General features: G+C 60.7%; 2 protein-coding genes across 12 annotated transcripts; one reads left to right on the plus strand and one right to left on the minus strand.

The window, feature by feature from the left end:
- Positions 1 to 11: 11 nt before the first annotated feature.
- Positions 12 to 4,369, minus strand: CNN2 (calponin 2). Its single transcript, XM_085211686.1, has 7 exons — positions 4,214 to 4,369; positions 1,882 to 2,003; positions 1,570 to 1,636; positions 1,334 to 1,471; positions 1,107 to 1,223; positions 839 to 985; positions 12 to 751 (listed from the first exon to the last, which is right to left on the minus strand). The coding sequence occupies exons 1-7, from the start codon at positions 4,274 to 4,276 to the stop codon at positions 488 to 490; spliced, it is 918 nt and encodes a 305-aa protein (XP_085067812.1). The 5' UTR covers positions 4,277 to 4,369; the 3' UTR covers positions 12 to 487.
- A 407-nt stretch (positions 4,370 to 4,776) lies between these two features.
- Positions 4,777 to 17,716, plus strand: ARHGAP45 (Rho GTPase activating protein 45). Of its 11 annotated transcripts, none has more exons than XM_085211669.1 (23): positions 4,777 to 5,307; positions 6,458 to 6,782; positions 7,763 to 7,906; positions 8,472 to 8,556; positions 8,665 to 8,737; positions 8,854 to 8,932; positions 9,178 to 9,315; positions 9,521 to 9,585; positions 9,684 to 9,794; positions 9,878 to 9,958; positions 10,515 to 10,694; positions 10,892 to 11,029; positions 11,220 to 11,410; positions 11,600 to 11,748; positions 11,865 to 11,936; positions 12,501 to 12,605; positions 13,175 to 13,338; positions 13,476 to 13,664; positions 13,960 to 14,097; positions 15,076 to 15,317; positions 15,430 to 15,676; positions 15,758 to 15,836; positions 16,213 to 17,716. In XM_085211669.1, exons 1-23 carry the CDS (start codon positions 5,218 to 5,220, stop codon positions 16,476 to 16,478), a joined length of 3,351 nt encoding a protein of 1,116 aa, XP_085067795.1. In that variant the 5' UTR covers positions 4,777 to 5,217; the 3' UTR covers positions 16,479 to 17,716. The 11 variants fall into 11 exon arrangements, with proteins under 11 accessions (XP_085067795.1, XP_085067792.1, XP_085067794.1 ...); XM_085211666.1 differs by having other exon boundaries at positions 4,778 to 5,307; positions 11,862 to 11,936; XM_085211668.1 differs by having other exon boundaries at positions 4,779 to 5,307; positions 11,862 to 11,936; positions 12,504 to 12,605.
- The last annotated feature ends 277 nt before the right edge of the window (positions 17,717 to 17,993 follow it).

The following is a 17,993-nucleotide window of genomic DNA, read 5'->3' on the forward strand; positions in this document are numbered from 1 at the left end:
AGGTCGATTCCTTTTGTTTTTCTTTTCTTTTTTTCCTTTTTTTCTTTCTTTCTTTCTTTTTTTTTTTTTTTTTTTAAAAAAAAGCTTTCGATATAAGAGCATCTGAATTAAAAACCCCACATGGTTGGAAGAAGCCCCCGGCCCGAGGCTGCCCCCACCTCACACAGCATCATCCTGCAGTGCAGGGGCACCCGGCTGAGATGGAATCTGAAACTTTGGTCCCAAGAGTTCTCCAAAAAACAGCACTTCCAGCTTTGGATTTAGGGAATCATAGGAGAGAGCGTGGAATGCTCACAGCCCCAGACCCTTCCAGCACAGGACAAGGAGTGGGCAAAACTGCAGGGCTGCAGCATGGCCAGTCCCTTCCCAGAAAAAATAGATTCCTTTTAACATTATTTAAAAAAAAAAAGAAAAAAATTAAAAAGAGGGAATGATGAACTGAGGCCAGAATGTGGCTGTGAGGGGGACTGCATGGGGACAGCCCTGCTCAGCAGCTCTCCTCCTGCTGATAATAGTGGTACCCGGGGAGGTCGGTGCCCGGCTCACCGGCGGCGTTGGCTGCATCCCCTGGGGTGCCTTGTGGGCAGTATTTAGGGTCATAGATCTGGCGACCCAGGCCGAAGACCTGCCCGCTCTGGTTGGCACCCTGGTTGGATCCCATCTGCAGCGACATGGAGGAGTTGTCACACTTCTCCAGCCCCATCTTGGCGTCGTAGATGTGCCGTCGGGTGCCGGGTGCTGTCATGCCCACCTGGAAGGAAGAGAGGGAGCGAGTGGGGCTCAGCACGGTGCTCCCCACAATGCCATTATCCCGCAGCCTCGTCCTCCCCCAGCTCACCTGGCTGGCACATTTGTTGGTGCCCATCTGCAGGCTGATGGTGGAGTGGTCCATGGGTGGCAGGATCTGGTTCTTGGGGTCGTAGAGGTGCCTCCTGGTGCCATAGGCTGTCATGCCGGACTGGCTGGCGCACTTATTGGTGCCCATCTGGGCAACAGAGAGTGGTGAGAAGCAGGCACTGCCCCATCCCCCCCACCATCCCCATCCTCCTACAGGGGATGGAACCCCCCGGCTGTGATGTGGGGCACTGGGGGTTGGCAGCTCCCACCTGCAGCCCGATCACGCACTGCCCAGCTTTCATCTTGGCCTCGTCGAAGTTCCGTTGCTGCCGCTCAGAGTATTTCACACCAATGTCCACACCACTCTGCAGCCCCTTGGTCTTGGCCTGAGGAAAGGTGGTGAGGAATGAGGAATGTCAGACTTGGGGAGCTGCTGGGCACAGACTGGTGCTCATCCATCCCATGGAGCTGCCCCCATCCCTCCCCGTGCTCTCACCATGCCCGCCAGTGCCAGCAGTGACACCTGCACCTGTGTCAGGTTCCCACTCTCAAAGAGGTCGTTGGCTTCAAAGAGGTCCACGGGGTTCATGCCGTAGCTGGCCATGGCCTTGATGAAGTTGGAGAGGTTCTCAAGCTGAGGGGAGGCACAGAGCAGTCAGGTTGTGAGGAGGGAGCACAGGACAGCCAGGTTACAGTGGGAGCACGGAAAGCTTGGGGGCTGCTTGCACCCACCTGGTGCCAGTTCAGTGCAGAGCGGTTAATCTTCCTCACCGAGTTGGGCTGCAGTTTGTTCATCAGCCTGGGGGGAGGTGATGGTGGTGAGCTTGTGGGTACGAGGGTCGTCCCTCCCCAGGGGAATGCTGACATCACTTGGGGGTCTCTGGGCCCGCTCCTCCCAGCTGGGAATGACGCAGCCCCGCGACACCAGGGATCCCAGAGCCACCTTCCCACTATTGCCCCGAGGGCTCCCCGTAGCCAGGTCTCCCAAACCACGCAGTGCCTGGGGGCTGTGCTTGCACCTCCCATGGGTGCCGTGGGACTCACTCGCAGAGGATGACCCCATCCTTCAGCCCCTTCTGGAAGTCGGCCCCGATCTGCCGCCCGGTGACGCTTTCGATCCACGTCCGCAGCTCTGCCTCCTTCTGTGGGTCGTACTTCTGGGCGAGCTGGGGGGGGGGTGTGGGGTGGTCAGACACAGCCCTGCGTGCACCCCAAATCCCGTGGGGACCGGTCCCCAGCACGAGGCCGGTCCCATTGCACAGCACAGTGTGAGGCGGGGTTTGGGCAGCCCTGGGATATGCGATCAGTTGCAATTTCCTGGTGCACAGGAAACCCAGATTCAGCGGTACAGAGACTGCCGAGGGGAGGAAGGAAAGCAAGAGCTGCAGCAGGGCCCTGCGGGGTGGGCACGGTGTGCCCGAGGATGGAGGGTGACGGTGGAGAACAAAGCCACCGAGCATCTCCTGCACCGCCGGCTGCTGCTCTGTGCACAGTTGTCCCAGCCCTGCGTGGCTCAATGCTGTCATCAGCACGGCCACATCCAGCACAGCCCGCAGTCTCGCACGCGGTGACCCCGAGACTCTGCAAACTGTCAAAGAAGAAGAGGATGAGCTGCTGGCACGGCTGCTTCTCACCTCCGCCCACGAGACCCAGCCGAGCTCATTCCTCCCGCCGGGCCCTTCAGGCCGCCGCGGATTCCTCGGCCACCGCGGCTATGCCAGGAATGCGGCCGCCTCCTCCCAGATGCAGAGCAGCCGCCCGGGAACGGCATCGCCTCGGCCCGACCGCGGGGACAACAGATCTCACCCTGGGCTGGAGCAGGGAAAGCTGTCGCAAGAGGAGGCTGAGAGCCCCGAGAGCCATCGCTGGATGTCACAGCACAGCCCAGCCTGTGCCGAGAGCCCAAGGACTCCACGGGGCTCAGCTGTTCCCTGTTGGAGGGGTGTCAGCACTGTGCCTGCTCCTGCCCTGTGCCTGTGCTGCAGGGTCACCAAGCCCGTCCCCAAGCTCCATCAGACACCTCTATGGAGCCTTGCACAGACAGAACCGAGGGGAGCACAGCTCTCTGCAGTCTCCGTGCCTCAGTTTCCCTTTTAGTAGCCCTGGCGATGCGCTTTCTTGCACAGAAAACAGCTGGGGGGATGCTCACCTCCCAGAACCTCAGAGGATTCAGAGGAACACCCTGGGATAGATGCAGAGCTGCTGTTCCCAAGGGCAATGGCCCCACAGCCCAGTCTCAAAGAGGAAGCTGGACCTGACTAGGATGCAAGGACGAAGCGGCCACCACGGTCACACTTGTGCCATCACGTGGGTGCTGGTGGGATCCCCCCACACACAGCTGATCTACACACAGCACTGATTCCTCTTCCCCTGCCCCTTCCCCGGCTTGGGGGATGCAGGAGAGGAGCAGAAGGCCGTCCTGCAGCAGGAGCAGCTCATGAACAGACCCCCATCACAGGTCAGTGCTGCAGGTCTGACGGGTTCTCAGCAGTGATGTCAGCCGAAGCCTGCACAGCGAGGCCGTCAGACTGGCTCAGCTCTTGCTGAACCAAGCTAAAGCACCTGGGTGCAGGCAGCGGCGAGGCCCCGGCACGTGTCCACCCACTGGGTACAAGCAGAGGCCCGTCCTCGTGCAGTGACGAAACCCAAATCCTATGAGGCCGGGAAGGAGAGCCCAGCTCGAGCTGTGTGCGCATCCCGCATCCTGCCTGTGTCCTGGGTTGGACATCCAGCTGTTGATCCCATCCCTGTGGTGCACAGGTGCACAAGGAAGGGGAGGTGGCTGCTGCACCCCCCATGGCCGAGCTCCATTCCCAGAGCAGGGATAGGGCACAGCCTGGGCTGTGGAGCCAGCCAGGGGACCCAGCCCTGCTCTGAGGGTGGGAAGGGCAGCCCTCCGTGCAACAGCCCGCATCCTCTTGGAGTGCAAACAGCCCCAGCAGAGAAACCGGGTTCCACTGTCCCCTTCCAGTCTGGCATCAGGGCCCAGTCCGAGCCCTGGGGTCCACCAAGAGGAACATCATTGTGTCGGAGCCACTCCCCGAGGGACGCAGAGTGATGGGAAAACAGAGAGCAGGGAAACCCCGGGAGCAGAGCTGCACGGAGCCGGGGCCATCGCCCCACTCACCCCGCAGGGAACGGCACCGGGGTGAAAGTGGGGGCGGCCGGTGCCGGGGACCCCTCCCAGACCCCCGGGGCCCCGCGGGACAGAGTCAGAGCGCCCCACGATCGGAGCGCGGCCCCGGCGCACCCCGCGCCCCGGGACCCGGCTCCGCATCCTCCGGATGGCATCGGGACCCTCGGAACACCCCCGGGACTTCTCTGCTCGCAAACCCCCGTCGGTCCCGGCACCCCCCCCGCCCCCGGCGCGGCTCACCCGGTTCTTGACCTCCGCAGAGAGGCCGTACGAGGGGCCCTTGTTGAACTGGGAGCTGCTCATGGCGCGGCGGCGGCGGCGGAGCGGGGACCGACGGCGGGACCGGGAGAGACCGGGCGGGACCCGGCGGGGCGGGGGGGTCGGGCCCGGCCCCCCCGCGCTGATTGGACGGGCCCGAAATGCCCAAATAAGGGCAGGAGCAGCCGGACCCGCGCACCCCGACACCGACACCCGGGGGGTTCCGGGAGCTCTCGGGAAGGGGCAACCCCGGGCACGCGGTGGGCACGGCCCGACACGGGGACACCCCCACGGGTGTGGGGCGCTAATGTCACGCACACGCGTGTGCAAGCCCCGAACACGTGCGCGCAGTGATGCGCACAACCGGGCCACGCGCGGCCGCGGGCTCCCGCCTGCACACCCACCCGCACGCCCCCGTCCCGCCCCCGCTGCCCGACCCCCCGGTCCGACCGTCTCCCCGCGTCCCCACTCCGCATCTCCCCGCCCCGACCAACCCTCTGCTGTCTTTGAGGAAGGTGACCGAGGGCTGCACGGCTGCGTTGTGCTGTGGGTGGGGTCGTGGGGGGGGCCCGCAGGTGTGGGCGGAGACCCGAGGTGAGAGCAGAACCGGGCTGGGCTGAGCCGAGTGCTGGAGCCCCGCAACCCCGCACTGCGCATCCATCAGTTAACAGAAGGACCTGACGGCCCCACAGCCCCAATACCGGGGAATCCGTCCTCCCCGGGCCGCAAAATTCCACGAGGAATCCTCGGCACCCGCACGCTGAGTGCCACACGGCACCGGGGGGGCGGCCGGAGACCCCTTCCTCCCTGCCTCGTGCCCTCGCCGCACATTTAGCTTTTCCTGTTTCAGCTTTGCCTGCGAACCTAATGAGGAAATAAGGCGGTGTCACATGCGCCGCGCTGACAGTTGGCCCCAGCGAATGCTGCCGGAGGGGTAGCGGAGCGCTGCTGGCAGCCCGGGGCCCCCCCAGGGCCGCCCTATAACCATGTTCTCCCGGAAGAAGCGTGAGTTGATGAAGACCCCCTCCATCTCCAAGAAGAGCCGCGCGGGGAGCCCCATCCCGCAGACCTTGCCGGTAAGTGAGGTGGGGAGGGAGGGATGGGGTGGCTGGAGGGATGCGAGAAGGAAGGAAATGAGGAAGGACTCCGCCGACGGGGCCGGGGGACTTTGCCCCAGGTGAAGGGGATGCAGCAACAGCCGAAGGGCCCGGCTGGGAGGAGAGCGGGCAGAGCTGGGGCTGCAGCAGAACATTGGGAGCGCGATGGAGGGACCGAGAGACCCCGACTGCTCAGGGGCAGGAGCAGGGGAAGTGAGGCTTGGCCAGCCCCACACCACGGCTCTGCTTTGGGTTTATTTACTCATCGGTGACCTGGAGTGCAAGAGGAAGCGCTTCTCCTCTGTGGGGCGGCCAGCAGACGGGGTTCCTCAGCCCGCCCCGCGCCTGCGCTGCTCCCCAACCCACGGGACGGGGCCACCGGCCTCAGCCCGCCCGCAGCTCCTCGCAGGGTCACCCATCCCCATCCCCATCCCTTCCCCGCGCTTCTGCCCGGCTGAGGTCTATGGGTGGGCGCAGCCTGCAGGCGCTGGGATGCTCGGCCGGGCGGCGGGGCGGAACAGCTACAGCCCCTACGCTGCCGGGCGCCGCAGGACGGGGACGGCCAACTCTCCAAAGCGCTCCCTGGATTCGCTGCCCCGCTCGCCCTCCGTGCGGCTGACGGTACGGGGATGGTGGGAGGGAGCAGCCCGTGGGGTCTGCAGCGCCTGCATCAGCTCTGCTCGAGGTGCTGCCATCCGCGTGGCCTCGTGTTCCAGGGCAGGACTGGAGGAAGGAGCTGCAGTGTTTGCTCCGTTGGTGCCAAACCTGCTGCTGGTCTCAGCACACTCATGTCACAGCTGAGGCTGTGTGGGGATGGAGGGGTGCGGGACCCAACCCCATCAGTGATGGCTTTGGGGCACGGGGTCTTGGGAGGTGCTATCAGCCTCTCCCTTGGGGTGATTTCACGCATAGAAATCAGGGCTCCGTGTGTCTGCAACAATTCTGTATTGTCTGCTATTGGTGGCCCGGGAGGCGTCCCCAACCCCACAGTGCTAAGGACGTGCTGGACTTGGACAGGCAGAAAAAGAGGAAGGGATGTGCAGGGCCAGATCCTGCTGTCAATGGAGCCCACCATCCTCGGGCAACGCCATCCCCAGGGCGGCACTCACGCTGTGCTGTGCTCCTGCAGGATCTGTCCCGCAAGGACTGCCTGGAAGCTCCCAGCCCCGGGGATCTGCCCCCCACCAGCTCCAAACTCAGCAGCAGTCCCAGTGCTGTGGGCACCCTGAAGCGCCCCACCAGTCTCAGCCGCCATGCCAGCGCCGCCGGCTTCCCTCTCACTGCTGCCAACCCCCGGGCTGTCCCTAAGGGCCACAAGACCCCCACATCCCACAGCCCCATGGAGGGCGGGGAGGGTCCTTTCATCGATGTGGAGGACATCTCCCAGCTGCTGACCGACGTGGCGCGGTTCGCAGATGCCCTGGAGAACCTGCGGGACGTGGTGCTGCGTGATGGTGAGTGCTGGGCTGGGTGCCCCCCAGGTGGCCACGATGGGGGAGTGGGACTGGGGGACCACAGAACCCCCACGGCATCGCCTGCTAACCCGTGACACAGGGCTGTAGGGCTCCAGGGATGAAGGCTCCAGCGGGTGCTGAAGAACCCCACGCCTGGTTCAATGGGAGGGGGTCCCCACCCTGGGAGCCGTGCAGAGCCGGGGGCCCAGGGGCAGAGGGTGGTGGGTGGCTGCTGGGAGCTCAGAGCCAGGATAACACTGCTTCCTGCCTGCGAGCTATTTTCATCCGCCCGCTTTCCTGTTTACAGCACAGCAGTGCCAGCTGCCTGGCAGTGGCCCCGGACCCCATGGGGGACAAGCACAGCCCCGACCCCTGGCCCTCCCTTTGAGATGGGGATGATGCTCGAAGCAGGAGCGGGGCTGTGGGGCTGCAGGGCTGTGGGGCTGTGGTCTCTGGGGTTGCAGAAAGCAGCCACTATGGTTGCTCCTCATGGTGAGGTGCTGGGATCACATGGTGCCCTGTTTTCAGTAAACATGTTGACGCATCCTCACTCACAGTGGAAAACAGCCGTGCCCAGACGTGGGGAATATGGTATGGGAAATGAAAGAGGGAGCAGAGGAAAGTCCTTCCCCACCTGGAGCTGGGGACCAGGCTGCTGTTCTCAGTGCATCCCTATGGGATGCTGAGCGCTGCTGAAGGGGCTGCGCTGAGCTCACACACTGCTTCCCCTGGCCCTGGGCACTGGGTAGGGGCTGTGGCATGGTGCCAGACCCCACGGGACACAGCCAAGCCAATGGATGGGGCAGGATCGTGTGGCCAGCAGGGAGGAGGGGAGGAAATGGGAAGGAAATTCCCAAACCGCTTTCAAAGGAAAAATTTACTACTGAGGAAAAAATGCCTCCAAGGTGTGTCTGCACCACGGCGGGGGTGAGCACAGTACTGGGGATGGGGTGCATACAGGGCTGCCCTTTCTCCTGCAGACCCCAAGGAGTCCCAGCGGCCGCAGGCCCACGAGTGTCTGGGCGAAACGCTGCGGGTGCTGCGCCAGGTGATCAACAAATACCCACTGCTCAACACGTTGGAGACACTGACGGCAGCAGGGACCCTCATATCCAAAGTGAAGGGTGAGCCCAGGGCGGGGAGCTCCGTCCCATTCCCACCCCGTGCTGGGGAGCCCATTTTGGGGCCGCCTGGAGCAGGGCTGCCAATGGATGGGGCACAGAATGAAGGCGCTGACATCCGAGCCCCAGCCCTATTCCACCCCCCCTGCTCTGGTCCCACATCCCCGTGTTTGTGAGTGGGGTCTGTGGGCTCCGGTCCCACCCGGGGCAGAGCAGTTACAGCTGTGATGGGGAGGGCGGGGGGGGGGGGTTTGGTAACCGCAGGCACAGCACAACACTGCGTCACCGCTTCCTGGACACCGAGCTGTAACCACACGGGGACAGGAAGCCTCGAGGCTGGCAGCGCTCTGCCATGGGGCCGGCCCCACATGGGGGCCCTGGGATGGCGGTAGCTGAGTGATGATGGGGATCCGGGTCCTCACCCAGTTGCCAGCATGGCAGAACAGTGTTCCTCTGTTGTCCTGGCCTCCTCGTGCCCCTGACCCTCAGGATGTGTGTGAGACGGCCCGTGCTGTGGGGTGGAGCGTGCACAGTGGTGATGGGGCTCCTGCTTCTCCCCCACCTGTAGGCTTCCATTACGAATCCAACAATGAGACAGACAAGAGGGAGTTTGAGAAGGCTGTGGAAACCATCGCGGTGTCCTTCAGCAGCACGTAAGGGTTTTTGCACCGCCGTCCCTGGATGCGGATGGGGTGCTGGGAGGTGGCTCTGCTTTGTCACCGCTGCTCCTCCTCTGGCTGACTGTGTTCCTCTTGTCACAGCGTCTCTGAGTTCCTCATGGGGGAGGTGGACAGCAGCACCATCCTCTCCATCCCACCCAGCGACCAGAATCAGGTGTGTGCTGCCCGCTGGGGGTCTGCTGGGGTCTCAGCCCTAACCCTGAGCACAGGGGTCCCCTCTGACTACTCCTGTTTGTCTGACGCATTCCTTCCTTTCCTGACTTCCCAAAGTCTATGGAGAGCCTCTATGGAGGGATCCCTGGGCCTGGAGGGGATGGTGTGCCCTCGGGCATGGAGAGCTATGACACAGGTGAGCAAGCAGCCACTGGAGTGGGACTTGGGGTGATCAGACAACCGAAATGGGCTCTGCCATCACCACCTGGACATCATCCTGGGTTGAGCTGCCCCTGGGGGCACAGCTGAGAGAAGATGGCAGAGCTGCTGCTGTGGGCATTTGGGTCTTCCTGGCTACTTTGGGGGTCCTAGGACCAGCCCAGCAATCAGCAGCAGCACGGTTTGGGATCATTCCCCTTCTCCTCTGTCCCCACATCACAGTTCGTCCGGCGGCTGAGGAGGTGGATGTGATGCTGCAGCGCTGTGAGGGAGGTGTGGATGCTGCCCTGCAGTATGCCAAGAACATCTCCAAGTACATGAAAGACCTCATCGGGTACCTGGAGAAAAGGACAGCACTGGGTGAGACATGGGGGGGGGGGGGTCTGTGCACTGTGAGGTGGCCCTGGGATGGGGGGGATGATCCTGAGAGCACCACATGGGGAGCCAAGGGAGCCAGAGCTGTTGGGAGGTCCCTGAAGTTCTTGACTTGCATTTAAAAAGGAACCCAACGAGCACAGAAACCCTTCTGTTTCGTCTCTCCTCACTTCTAACCTTTCTCTTCCAGAAATGGAGTTCGCCAAAGGGCTCCAGAAGATGGCAAACAGCTGCAAGCAAACCTTCACGCAGGAGGTACAGCCAGTCTGGAGCTCCCCAGCTCCGAGATGTCCTGGAGCTGACAGCATCAGCCTCGTGCTGAGCCTCAGAGTGCTGCTTTTGTCATTCCTCAGACCAGCATGCCCTTCCTGTCCATCTACCTGCTGGCACTGGAGCAGGACATGGAATACGGCACGTCAGTCCTGCAGACTGTCACCACGCTGCAGCACCAGACCTTCCTGCAGGTGAGCATGCGGTGCACGGTGCAGCTCCTGCCATGGCTCCGTGCAGGGCTGTGCTTTGCCAGCTGCACCATTTGCTCCTGCAGCCGCTGACTGTGAGGCGCCTGGAGCACGAGAAGAGAAGGAAGGAGATCAAGGAGCAATGGCACCGCGCACAGCGGAAGCTGGTGAGGCATGAAGGCATCCACCCACCCATCCACCCACCCATCCACCCACCCATCCATCCACCCATCCATCCATCCATCCACCCATCCACCCACCCATCCACCCACCCATCCACCCACCCATCCATCCATCCACCCACCCATCCATCCATCCATCCATCCATCCATCCACCCATCCATCCACCCATCCATCCATCCATACACCCACCCATCCACCCATCCATCCATCCACCCACCCATCCACCCATCCACCCATCCACCCACCCATCCACCCATCCACCCACCCACCCACCCACCCACCCACCCATCCATCCATCCATCCATTCCATCCATCCATCCATCCATCCATCCATCCATCCACCCACCTACCCACCCACCCACCCATCCACCCATTCACCCATCCATCCACCCACCCACCCATCCATCCATCCATCCATTCCATCCATCCACCCATTCACCCATCCATCCACCCATCCACCCACCCACCCATCCTGGGCAGCTTTGTGCAGAGTGACCCCAGCAGGGCTCAGCCCTCACCCCGGCGCTCCTCCTTTGGCAGCAAGACGCAGAGGTGAACCTGCGGAAGGCCAAGCAGGTGTACATGCAGCGCAGCGAGGAGCACGAGAAAGCCAAATATGTGGCAGTGAGAGCAGAGGAGGAGCAGCAGAGCACCGCCAGCAATGTCACCACCAAAACCCTGGACAAGAAGAGGCGGCTGGAAGAGGAGGCCAAGAACAAGGTGGGAGCCCAGCAGCTCCGGGCACTGCTTTGCAGGGCTCTTCTTGCTCCTTGGTGTCCTAGCTCAGGGCAGCCAGAAGCACGGGGGCTGAAAGCTCACCCTGACCTCACACACAGAGCGGGTCCAGCACAGGGAGGCAGCTCCCATCCAATTCCACACCTCTGAGCAGCTTCCATCTCCCCTCTCCCCCCCCCCAGGCAGAAGAGGCCATGGCCACCTACCGGACCTGCGTGGCAGATGCCAACACGCAGAAGCAGGAGCTGGAGGACACCAAAGTGAACTCCCTGAGGCAGATCCACGAGCTGATCAAGCAGAGCGACCAGGTCATCAAATTGGTGAGTTGGGAGTGCTGGGAGGGCTGGGGGTCGTGTCACAGCCGGGGGGGGTCCGGAGGGTCTCCACAGAGCCAAGGGCAGGGCTGCAGCCCCAGCCCCGCTCCTGATTCTCCAGTTGGCAGCTCCGTGCCTCTCCTCCCCCTGTGCCACCCCCTAACTCCTGCCCTGACTTTCTCCCCGTTATTTTTAGGCCACCATCGCCTTCTACCAGATCATGCACATGCAGACAGCACCGCTGCCCGTTTACTTCCAAACCCTGTGTGAGAGCAGCAAGCTGTACGACCCCGGGCAGCAATATGCCTCGCATGTCAAGCAGCTGCAGCGAGGGGATGAGCCCGACACGCAGTACGACTTCGAGCCTTACGTGTCCCACAACGCCTGGTAGGAGAGGAGGGGGAAATCACTGCTCCTTTGCACCAGCCTCAGCTGCAGGGAGGGCTCCTTGGTGCAGGAGCAGAGGGCTTCCATCCCAGCTCTGGTCGATAGCCACTACTTTTGGAGTGGCTTTTCTAGCATCCCTCTCCCTGCATCCTCTTGGACATGGCCCTTCTCCTCCCTCCCCATCACCAGGTCCCCCTTCACCCGCACACGGAAGGGCAGCTTCAATGCCAGCGACTTCTCCACCAGCGGTGGCTCTGATGCAGCTGGGCTGCCCAGGGATGGGAGCAGCACAGATGGACCCAGAGAGACCCAGGGTGGGACGCTGGCAGAGCGCAGAGGTGAGAAAAGCCCAGCCCTGAGCACTGCCTGCAGCAAGCAAATGCTTCTGGTATCAGAGCTGCTCTGTGTGGCATCAGGGACAGCCCCAAACGGCGAGCCCTTCTTCCCACAGCAGGGAGGGGACACCAGGTGCACAAATCCTGGCCGACCACCTCCGAAGCTGACAGCAGCCTGGATTCCAGCACAGGTGGGTGCAGAACCCGGGCTGTCCTTCACCTTCTGGTAGAGCCCACCTGAAGGCAGCACCTCACTGCCAGGCAGCAGCTGTGCTTTCTTTTTTGCTTTCATTTTTCCTTTTTATCTTTTCCTTTTTATCTTTTTCTTTATATCTTTTCCTTCCCTCCTCCCCCACCCCTCCTTTCTTTTTCTTTTTCTTTTTCTTTTTCTTTTTCTTTTTCTTTTTCTTTTTCTTTTTCCTTTTAGCTTTCCTAAGATTCCACCATAGGCAACTGCTGATCCCAAGCTATTGGGATGGGTGGGGACCACCAAGCCTGTGCTGCACCCATGGGAAGGTGCTGCTCCCGCAGCCCTTGGTTCCTCTAGCAACCCCTCTCCCCAGCTGCAGGAACCCAACGAGCACAGAAACCCTTCTGTTTCATCTCTCTTCACTTCCAACCTTTCTCTTCCAGAGGTCATCTTGTTGTCCTGCCTCACCTCCACTCCTTGCTGCAGGGACAGCCACATGCACAGAAGTGCCCCCAGAACCCCCCACCCCAACCCCTCCCAGCTCTCAAACCAGTCTTTGCTTTAGCAGGAGAGTTCAGCCACAAACTGCAACGGTTGTCATCCAATGGCACCATGTCCTCCAGCGAGGAGCTGGGAGAGAAGGATGAGAACGCTGCATCCTTTGAGCAGAGTATGTGATGGAGTGGAGAGGCAGCAGTGCTGTGTGCTGTGCTGTGCTGTGCTGTGTGGGGTCTCTGCCCCCCCCCCCCCCTTCTGCTGGGAGGAGAGCTGAAATACCAGCGAGTCCATGGGGAACACAACACCATTCCCACTAGGCAGGGACAGACCCTGTGCAAAGCAGTGGCAACAGCTCCATCAGGAGCACAGCCTTTGGTTAGCTGGAATGTGGCCCAACACCCTGCGTGTCAGCATGTCCCGTGTGTCCACATGTCCCGTGTGTCCACGTGTCCCGTGTGTCCACGTGTCCTGTGTGTCCATGTGTCCGCAGTCCCACGTGTCCATACGTCCCACGTGTCAGCATGTCCTGTGTGTCTGTGCATCCCATATGTTTACGTGTCCCATGTGTCAGCATGACCCCACATGGCTCACGTTGTCCCAGGTGTCTGCATGTCCCGTGTGTCCGTGTGTCCCACGTGTCCGTGTGTCCCATGTGCCAGCATGCCAAGGCCCCGTATGACAGCTCTGCCTGACCCCTAAGGAGACAGAATGCTGATGTGTCCCTTTATGCTCTGCCTGTAGGCATCAATGGCATCACCCCAGAGATGGCAGCACCCACGGGACCCTTCCGGAACGTGGGTTTGTCCAGGGCAGCCCAGACCCACCGACTGAGGAAGCTGCGGACCCCCTCCAAGTGCAGGGAATGCAACAGCTACGTGTATTTCCAGGGGGCAGAATGTGAGGAGGTAATGCTGGGGATGTGGGAGGATTTTTTTTTGGGGGGGAGGGGGGTCACCCCGTGCCCACAGCTCTGCACAGCACTGCCACATGTGCCCTCCCAGCCCCGCTGCCTCCCACCTCTGAGCCTTTCCCTGTCTCCCAGTGCTACCTGGCGTGCCACAAGAAGTGCTTGGAGACCTTGGCCATCCAATGCGGGCACAAGAAGCTCCAGGGGAAGCTGCAGCTTTTTGGGCAGGACTTCCTGAAGGCGTCTCAGGGCAGCGCTGACGGCATCCCCTTCATCGTTAAAAAGTGCATCTCTGAGATTGAGAAGCGGGCGCTGAAAACCAAGGTGAGCCCTCTGCCCTCCCCTCTGCTCCAGCTGTTTGCCCTTCAGATGGGCTCTGGAGGCTCATGAGGTTCTGAGGCAGGAGCCACGAGGTCCCAAAACAAACAAACTGACACGGAAACACGTCCTGCACTCCCTCTCTTCCCTACAAAAGGGGAACAGCAGCGACGTCTGAGCTGCAACAGCTCTTCCAAACCTCCTGAGAGGGATTTCCACCCCCAAAGGAGTGGGTGGGAGCCGAGAGCTCGTGCAAACCCAAAGAGAAATGTTCAGCTTTGGTTTTCTCCCCCCTTGGCAGGGCATCTACCGAGTGAACGGCGTGAAGACCCGCGTGGAGAAGCTCTGCCAGGCCTTTGAGAACGGGAAGGAGCTGGTGGAACTTTCCCAGGCGTCCCCACACGACATCAGCAACGTGCTGAAGCTCTACCTGAGACAGGTGGGGGCAGAGGGCAGAGGTGATTCCTGGTGATTCCAGCAATCTGTGTCTGGAGGGGGCAATCCTGCTGCAAACTGGGCTGCCAGCTGCCTGCTGGGTGGCTCAGAGCCCCTCCTGCCCAGCTGGCCCGACGGAGGTGTGTGCAGGAAGGGCTCTCCCCCAGCAGCGATCTCACTGAGCATCTCACACAACATCAGCTGCAGCAGCGAAGTCCCTGCTCACGGCGACACAACACGAAATGCTGCACCGTCCCTCCCCTTTGCAGCTGGGGAAGCGGCAGGAGAAAGAGAAGTGGCCAGAAAGGTCACCCCTCAGCTCAGCTCACTTCTCCAGCCCTCTGCCTGCAGCACGTCTCTGCCATCAGCTCAGTCCTGCACCGAAACTCAAACCCCGACCCACATCCTCAAACGAGGCAGGAGGAGAGGAAGCAGCTTCTCTCTGCAGCCTCACGGCTTAACCCTTTGTGCTGGTTTCCTGGCTTTCTCCCCACACAGCAAAGAGGGGCTGTGAGCTCCCGGATAGGGAGAGCAGAGAGCAAAGAGAGGAAGAGATCGGCCCTGTGCTGTGATCTCAGTGCACTGCAGAGAAATGGGTTTAAGGTCCCTCTGCAGGAGTGCTGCTCTGCTGCAAAGCGATCCCATCCCCAGCAGACGTCTGGGGAAGGCGCTGCGAACATCAGCAGTGCTGCAGAACTGCCAGGCGGTGCACGAATGCGCTCCGGTTGCTTTATGCAAACTTCAAAGCAAAACGCTCCTCCTGACAGCCCCAGCGCTGCAGGCTGCGCTGATTTCTTCTCACCTCCTCCTCCTCCCAGGGAACAATTAGCACCGTCCTATTTAACAACCTCTTATCTATAGGGAAGCCGCGCACACACCCCAGGATGGGTTGGTTGGTTTTTTTTTTTTTTTTTTGAAGGGGAAAAGTGCATCCTCCATCTGGAGACCTTACAGGGTTTATCTCGCACTCTTCTCCTCGCAGCTGCCCGAGCCCATCGTGCCGTTCCGGATGTACAACGCGCTGATGGGAGCAGCCAAGGAGAGCCTGCAGGGCGGCAGTGAGGCCAAAGGGAGGAGTGGGAAAGGGGGTCCGGAGCTGGTGGACAAAGGGGCCGACACCGACCGCGTGGTGGTGAACCTGGTGCTGAAACTGAAGGAGCTGCTGAAGGAGCTCCCGTGGGAAAACATGGCCACGCTGCAGTACCTCCTGCAGCACCTGAGGAGGTGGGGAGGGGGATGCGGGGCGGGGGGCGGGGGGACGTCCCCCCTTCTGTCCCCGTGGTGGGACGGGAAAGGGGCGCAGCCGCTGCCCGCTCTCATGGATTTCCTCGTCCAGGATCGTGGAGGTGGAGCAGGACAACAAAATGACCTCCAGCAATCTGGGCATCGTCTTCGGGCCGACGCTGCTGCGGCCACGACCCACGGATGCCACCATCTCTCTGTCCTCGCTGGTGGATTACCCCCACCAGGCACGCGTCATCGAGGCGCTCATCATCTTCTACCCCACCGTCTTTGAGGACAAGGACAGCACACTGACTGCTGATGGCTCTGGATTCACTGCAGATCGCGAGGACGAGACCCCGGTACGGACCCCGGGGAGGGAGCAGCGGGGGGGGGCGATAGGTTGGCCCTGTGTGCTCCCCCCTCACACGGACCCCTCCCAGCAGGATGAGCCCACGGCCGCTCCGTGCTCACAGCCCCCGAGGAAGGGCGACCTGGGGTACAACGTGGGAGCATTTGGGGGTGAGTGAGGGGCTGTGGGGGCTGTGATGCGGGGGCATTTTAAAGTTATGAAACTGAAGCGTAGAAAAAAAGAGCTTAGAAAGAGCTGAAAGCTGCTTTCCTCCCACCACTCTGCTGTTACCCAGACTGCTCCCCGCTGCCTTAAAAGGACCAGGAGCCCGGCTGGGTCCAAAGAAACTGCACACATCCAAAGTTGTTCTCTAATAATACGGGTCTGGGGGGGGTGCGAAGGGCTGCAAGGAGGGCTCTGGGTTCTCACAGCTGCCCCAACCCTTGGGGGCACCCATCCCCACACCTCCATCGCTGCTCACCGCAGTGAGGGGCTCGGGGACGAGGCAGGGCAGTGACCACTTCGCACCCCCATACGGATCCACAGAGCCCTGCGAGAGATCGGTGGACTCCGACTCAGAGCTGGAGGACGGCGGGGAGCCGGGGGGCAGCGGGCAGCTGAGAAAACAAGAGAGTGAAACGAGCACGGATGAAGCTCCGTTCTACGAGGAGGGCAGCGAGGGGCAGCGCAGCCGCACCTGCAGCACCGGGCAGTCGGACACGGAGGGCTCTGCGCCGCGCTGCACTGCAGGAGAGCACAGCGACCCTGAAGAGGAGCCTGAGAGCAATGCCACCACTGCAGCTCAGCAGTGAGAGCAGCCCCAGGCAGTGACGGCTCAGCTGAGAAAGCTCGTATACGACGATGGGCGTTTTCCTATTCGGCCCTCCCCACGTTGCACGGTCTCAGGGCTTTGTGGATGTATATTTGATCTCCAAAATCTATGCTGTGAGAGCAGCGGGGGGAGATGGAGGATGCCTGAACCAAGCTACAGCCCCCTCCACTGTGAGCTTTTTGTCTTTTTTTTTTTGTGTGTGTAAGGTAACCCTTCGATGCAAACCCACTACCTCTGCTGGCAACGGAACTCGAAGGGTTAAAGAGGACCAAAGTGGTTTTTAAGGTTATGAAACTTTTCTGCACTGAAGCATAGAAAAAAAAGAGCTTAGAAAGAGCTGAAAGCTGCTTTCCTCCCACCACTCTGCTCATACCCAGACTGCTCCCCGCTGCCTTGAGAGGACCAGGAGCCCGGCTGGGTCCAAAGAAACTGCACACATCCAAAGTTGTTCTCTAATACCATTCCTCAGTGAAATGCTGGGTACTCCCTCATCTCTTGTGCCACCTCCTCCTGTCTCAGTCCTCTGCTGCAGGCAGGGAGGGCATCCACGCAGACCAGGCAGCAAAGGGAGAGCTGGGATCACTTCTCAGCCAAGGAAGCCGAGCGGAGTGGTGTCCCAGTTGGAGATGCACTGGGCTGGAAGGGTTAACAGAGCTCATTAACGGAGGATGAGGTGATGGAGAGGAGGTGGGATCCCTTTGGAGGATCATCTCCACCAGGAAGAGTGGGGCTGCTAAGGGCCACAGCTCTCAGATTAGAAAAGCATCTCAACACAATAGATAAAAGGTACACGAAACCAAAGTTCCATTTACAGCCAACTGGTCTGTAACTGAGCCAAAGGAGAGCTACAGATACCTGTGAGCACATCTGCTCCACAGCTCTTCGCCACGATGACGCTGGGTCCTTCCAGCACATCACTCCCATGGCAGCAGGAAAATGAAGCTGAGTGCCACCTGTTGCTACCAGAACTGCTACTGCAGCGGTACCACGAGTGTGTGTGAGGATGGATGATGGTGAATGCGAGTGAAGGAAGGGACAAAAGCAATGCTTGAGCTTCACATGGTACCGAGCACCCTTCTATTTGTATATAAATTCAGCATGGAAAAAGGAAAAATGTCCTTTTGTGACATGCCTGTGCTGCTGTACGAAGCTGCGTTCTGTGTTTCGCTGTGTTCAGACTGATGTGCTTCCAGAAAGAATAAAATCCCTGTGTTCCAACCATGCCTGTCCTTGAGATCAATGCCTTCCATGCTCATGTGCCCGTGGCTGTGGGTTCCAAGCACTGTAAGGAAGCACTTCAAGTACTTATAGCAAGTAAACTAAAACCCTCTGCAACATCTGACAACCAGAGTCTCAGAACAAAGGTCACAGATAGAACAGGTGACAGCAGTGAGGCAAGGCTGAACCACAGAATTTGAGCAGCAACAAATCCCACAGAGAATGGCACATACAGAACTCCCCATGGCCATACAGCTCTGATACAGCAAAGGGCTGA

The sequence above is a fragment of the Meleagris gallopavo genome, chromosome 30, assembly GCF_905368555.1.
Source record: "Meleagris gallopavo chromosome 30, MGAL_WU_HG_1.1, whole genome shotgun sequence".
NCBI lineage: Eukaryota > Metazoa > Chordata > Aves > Galliformes > Phasianidae > Meleagris > Meleagris gallopavo.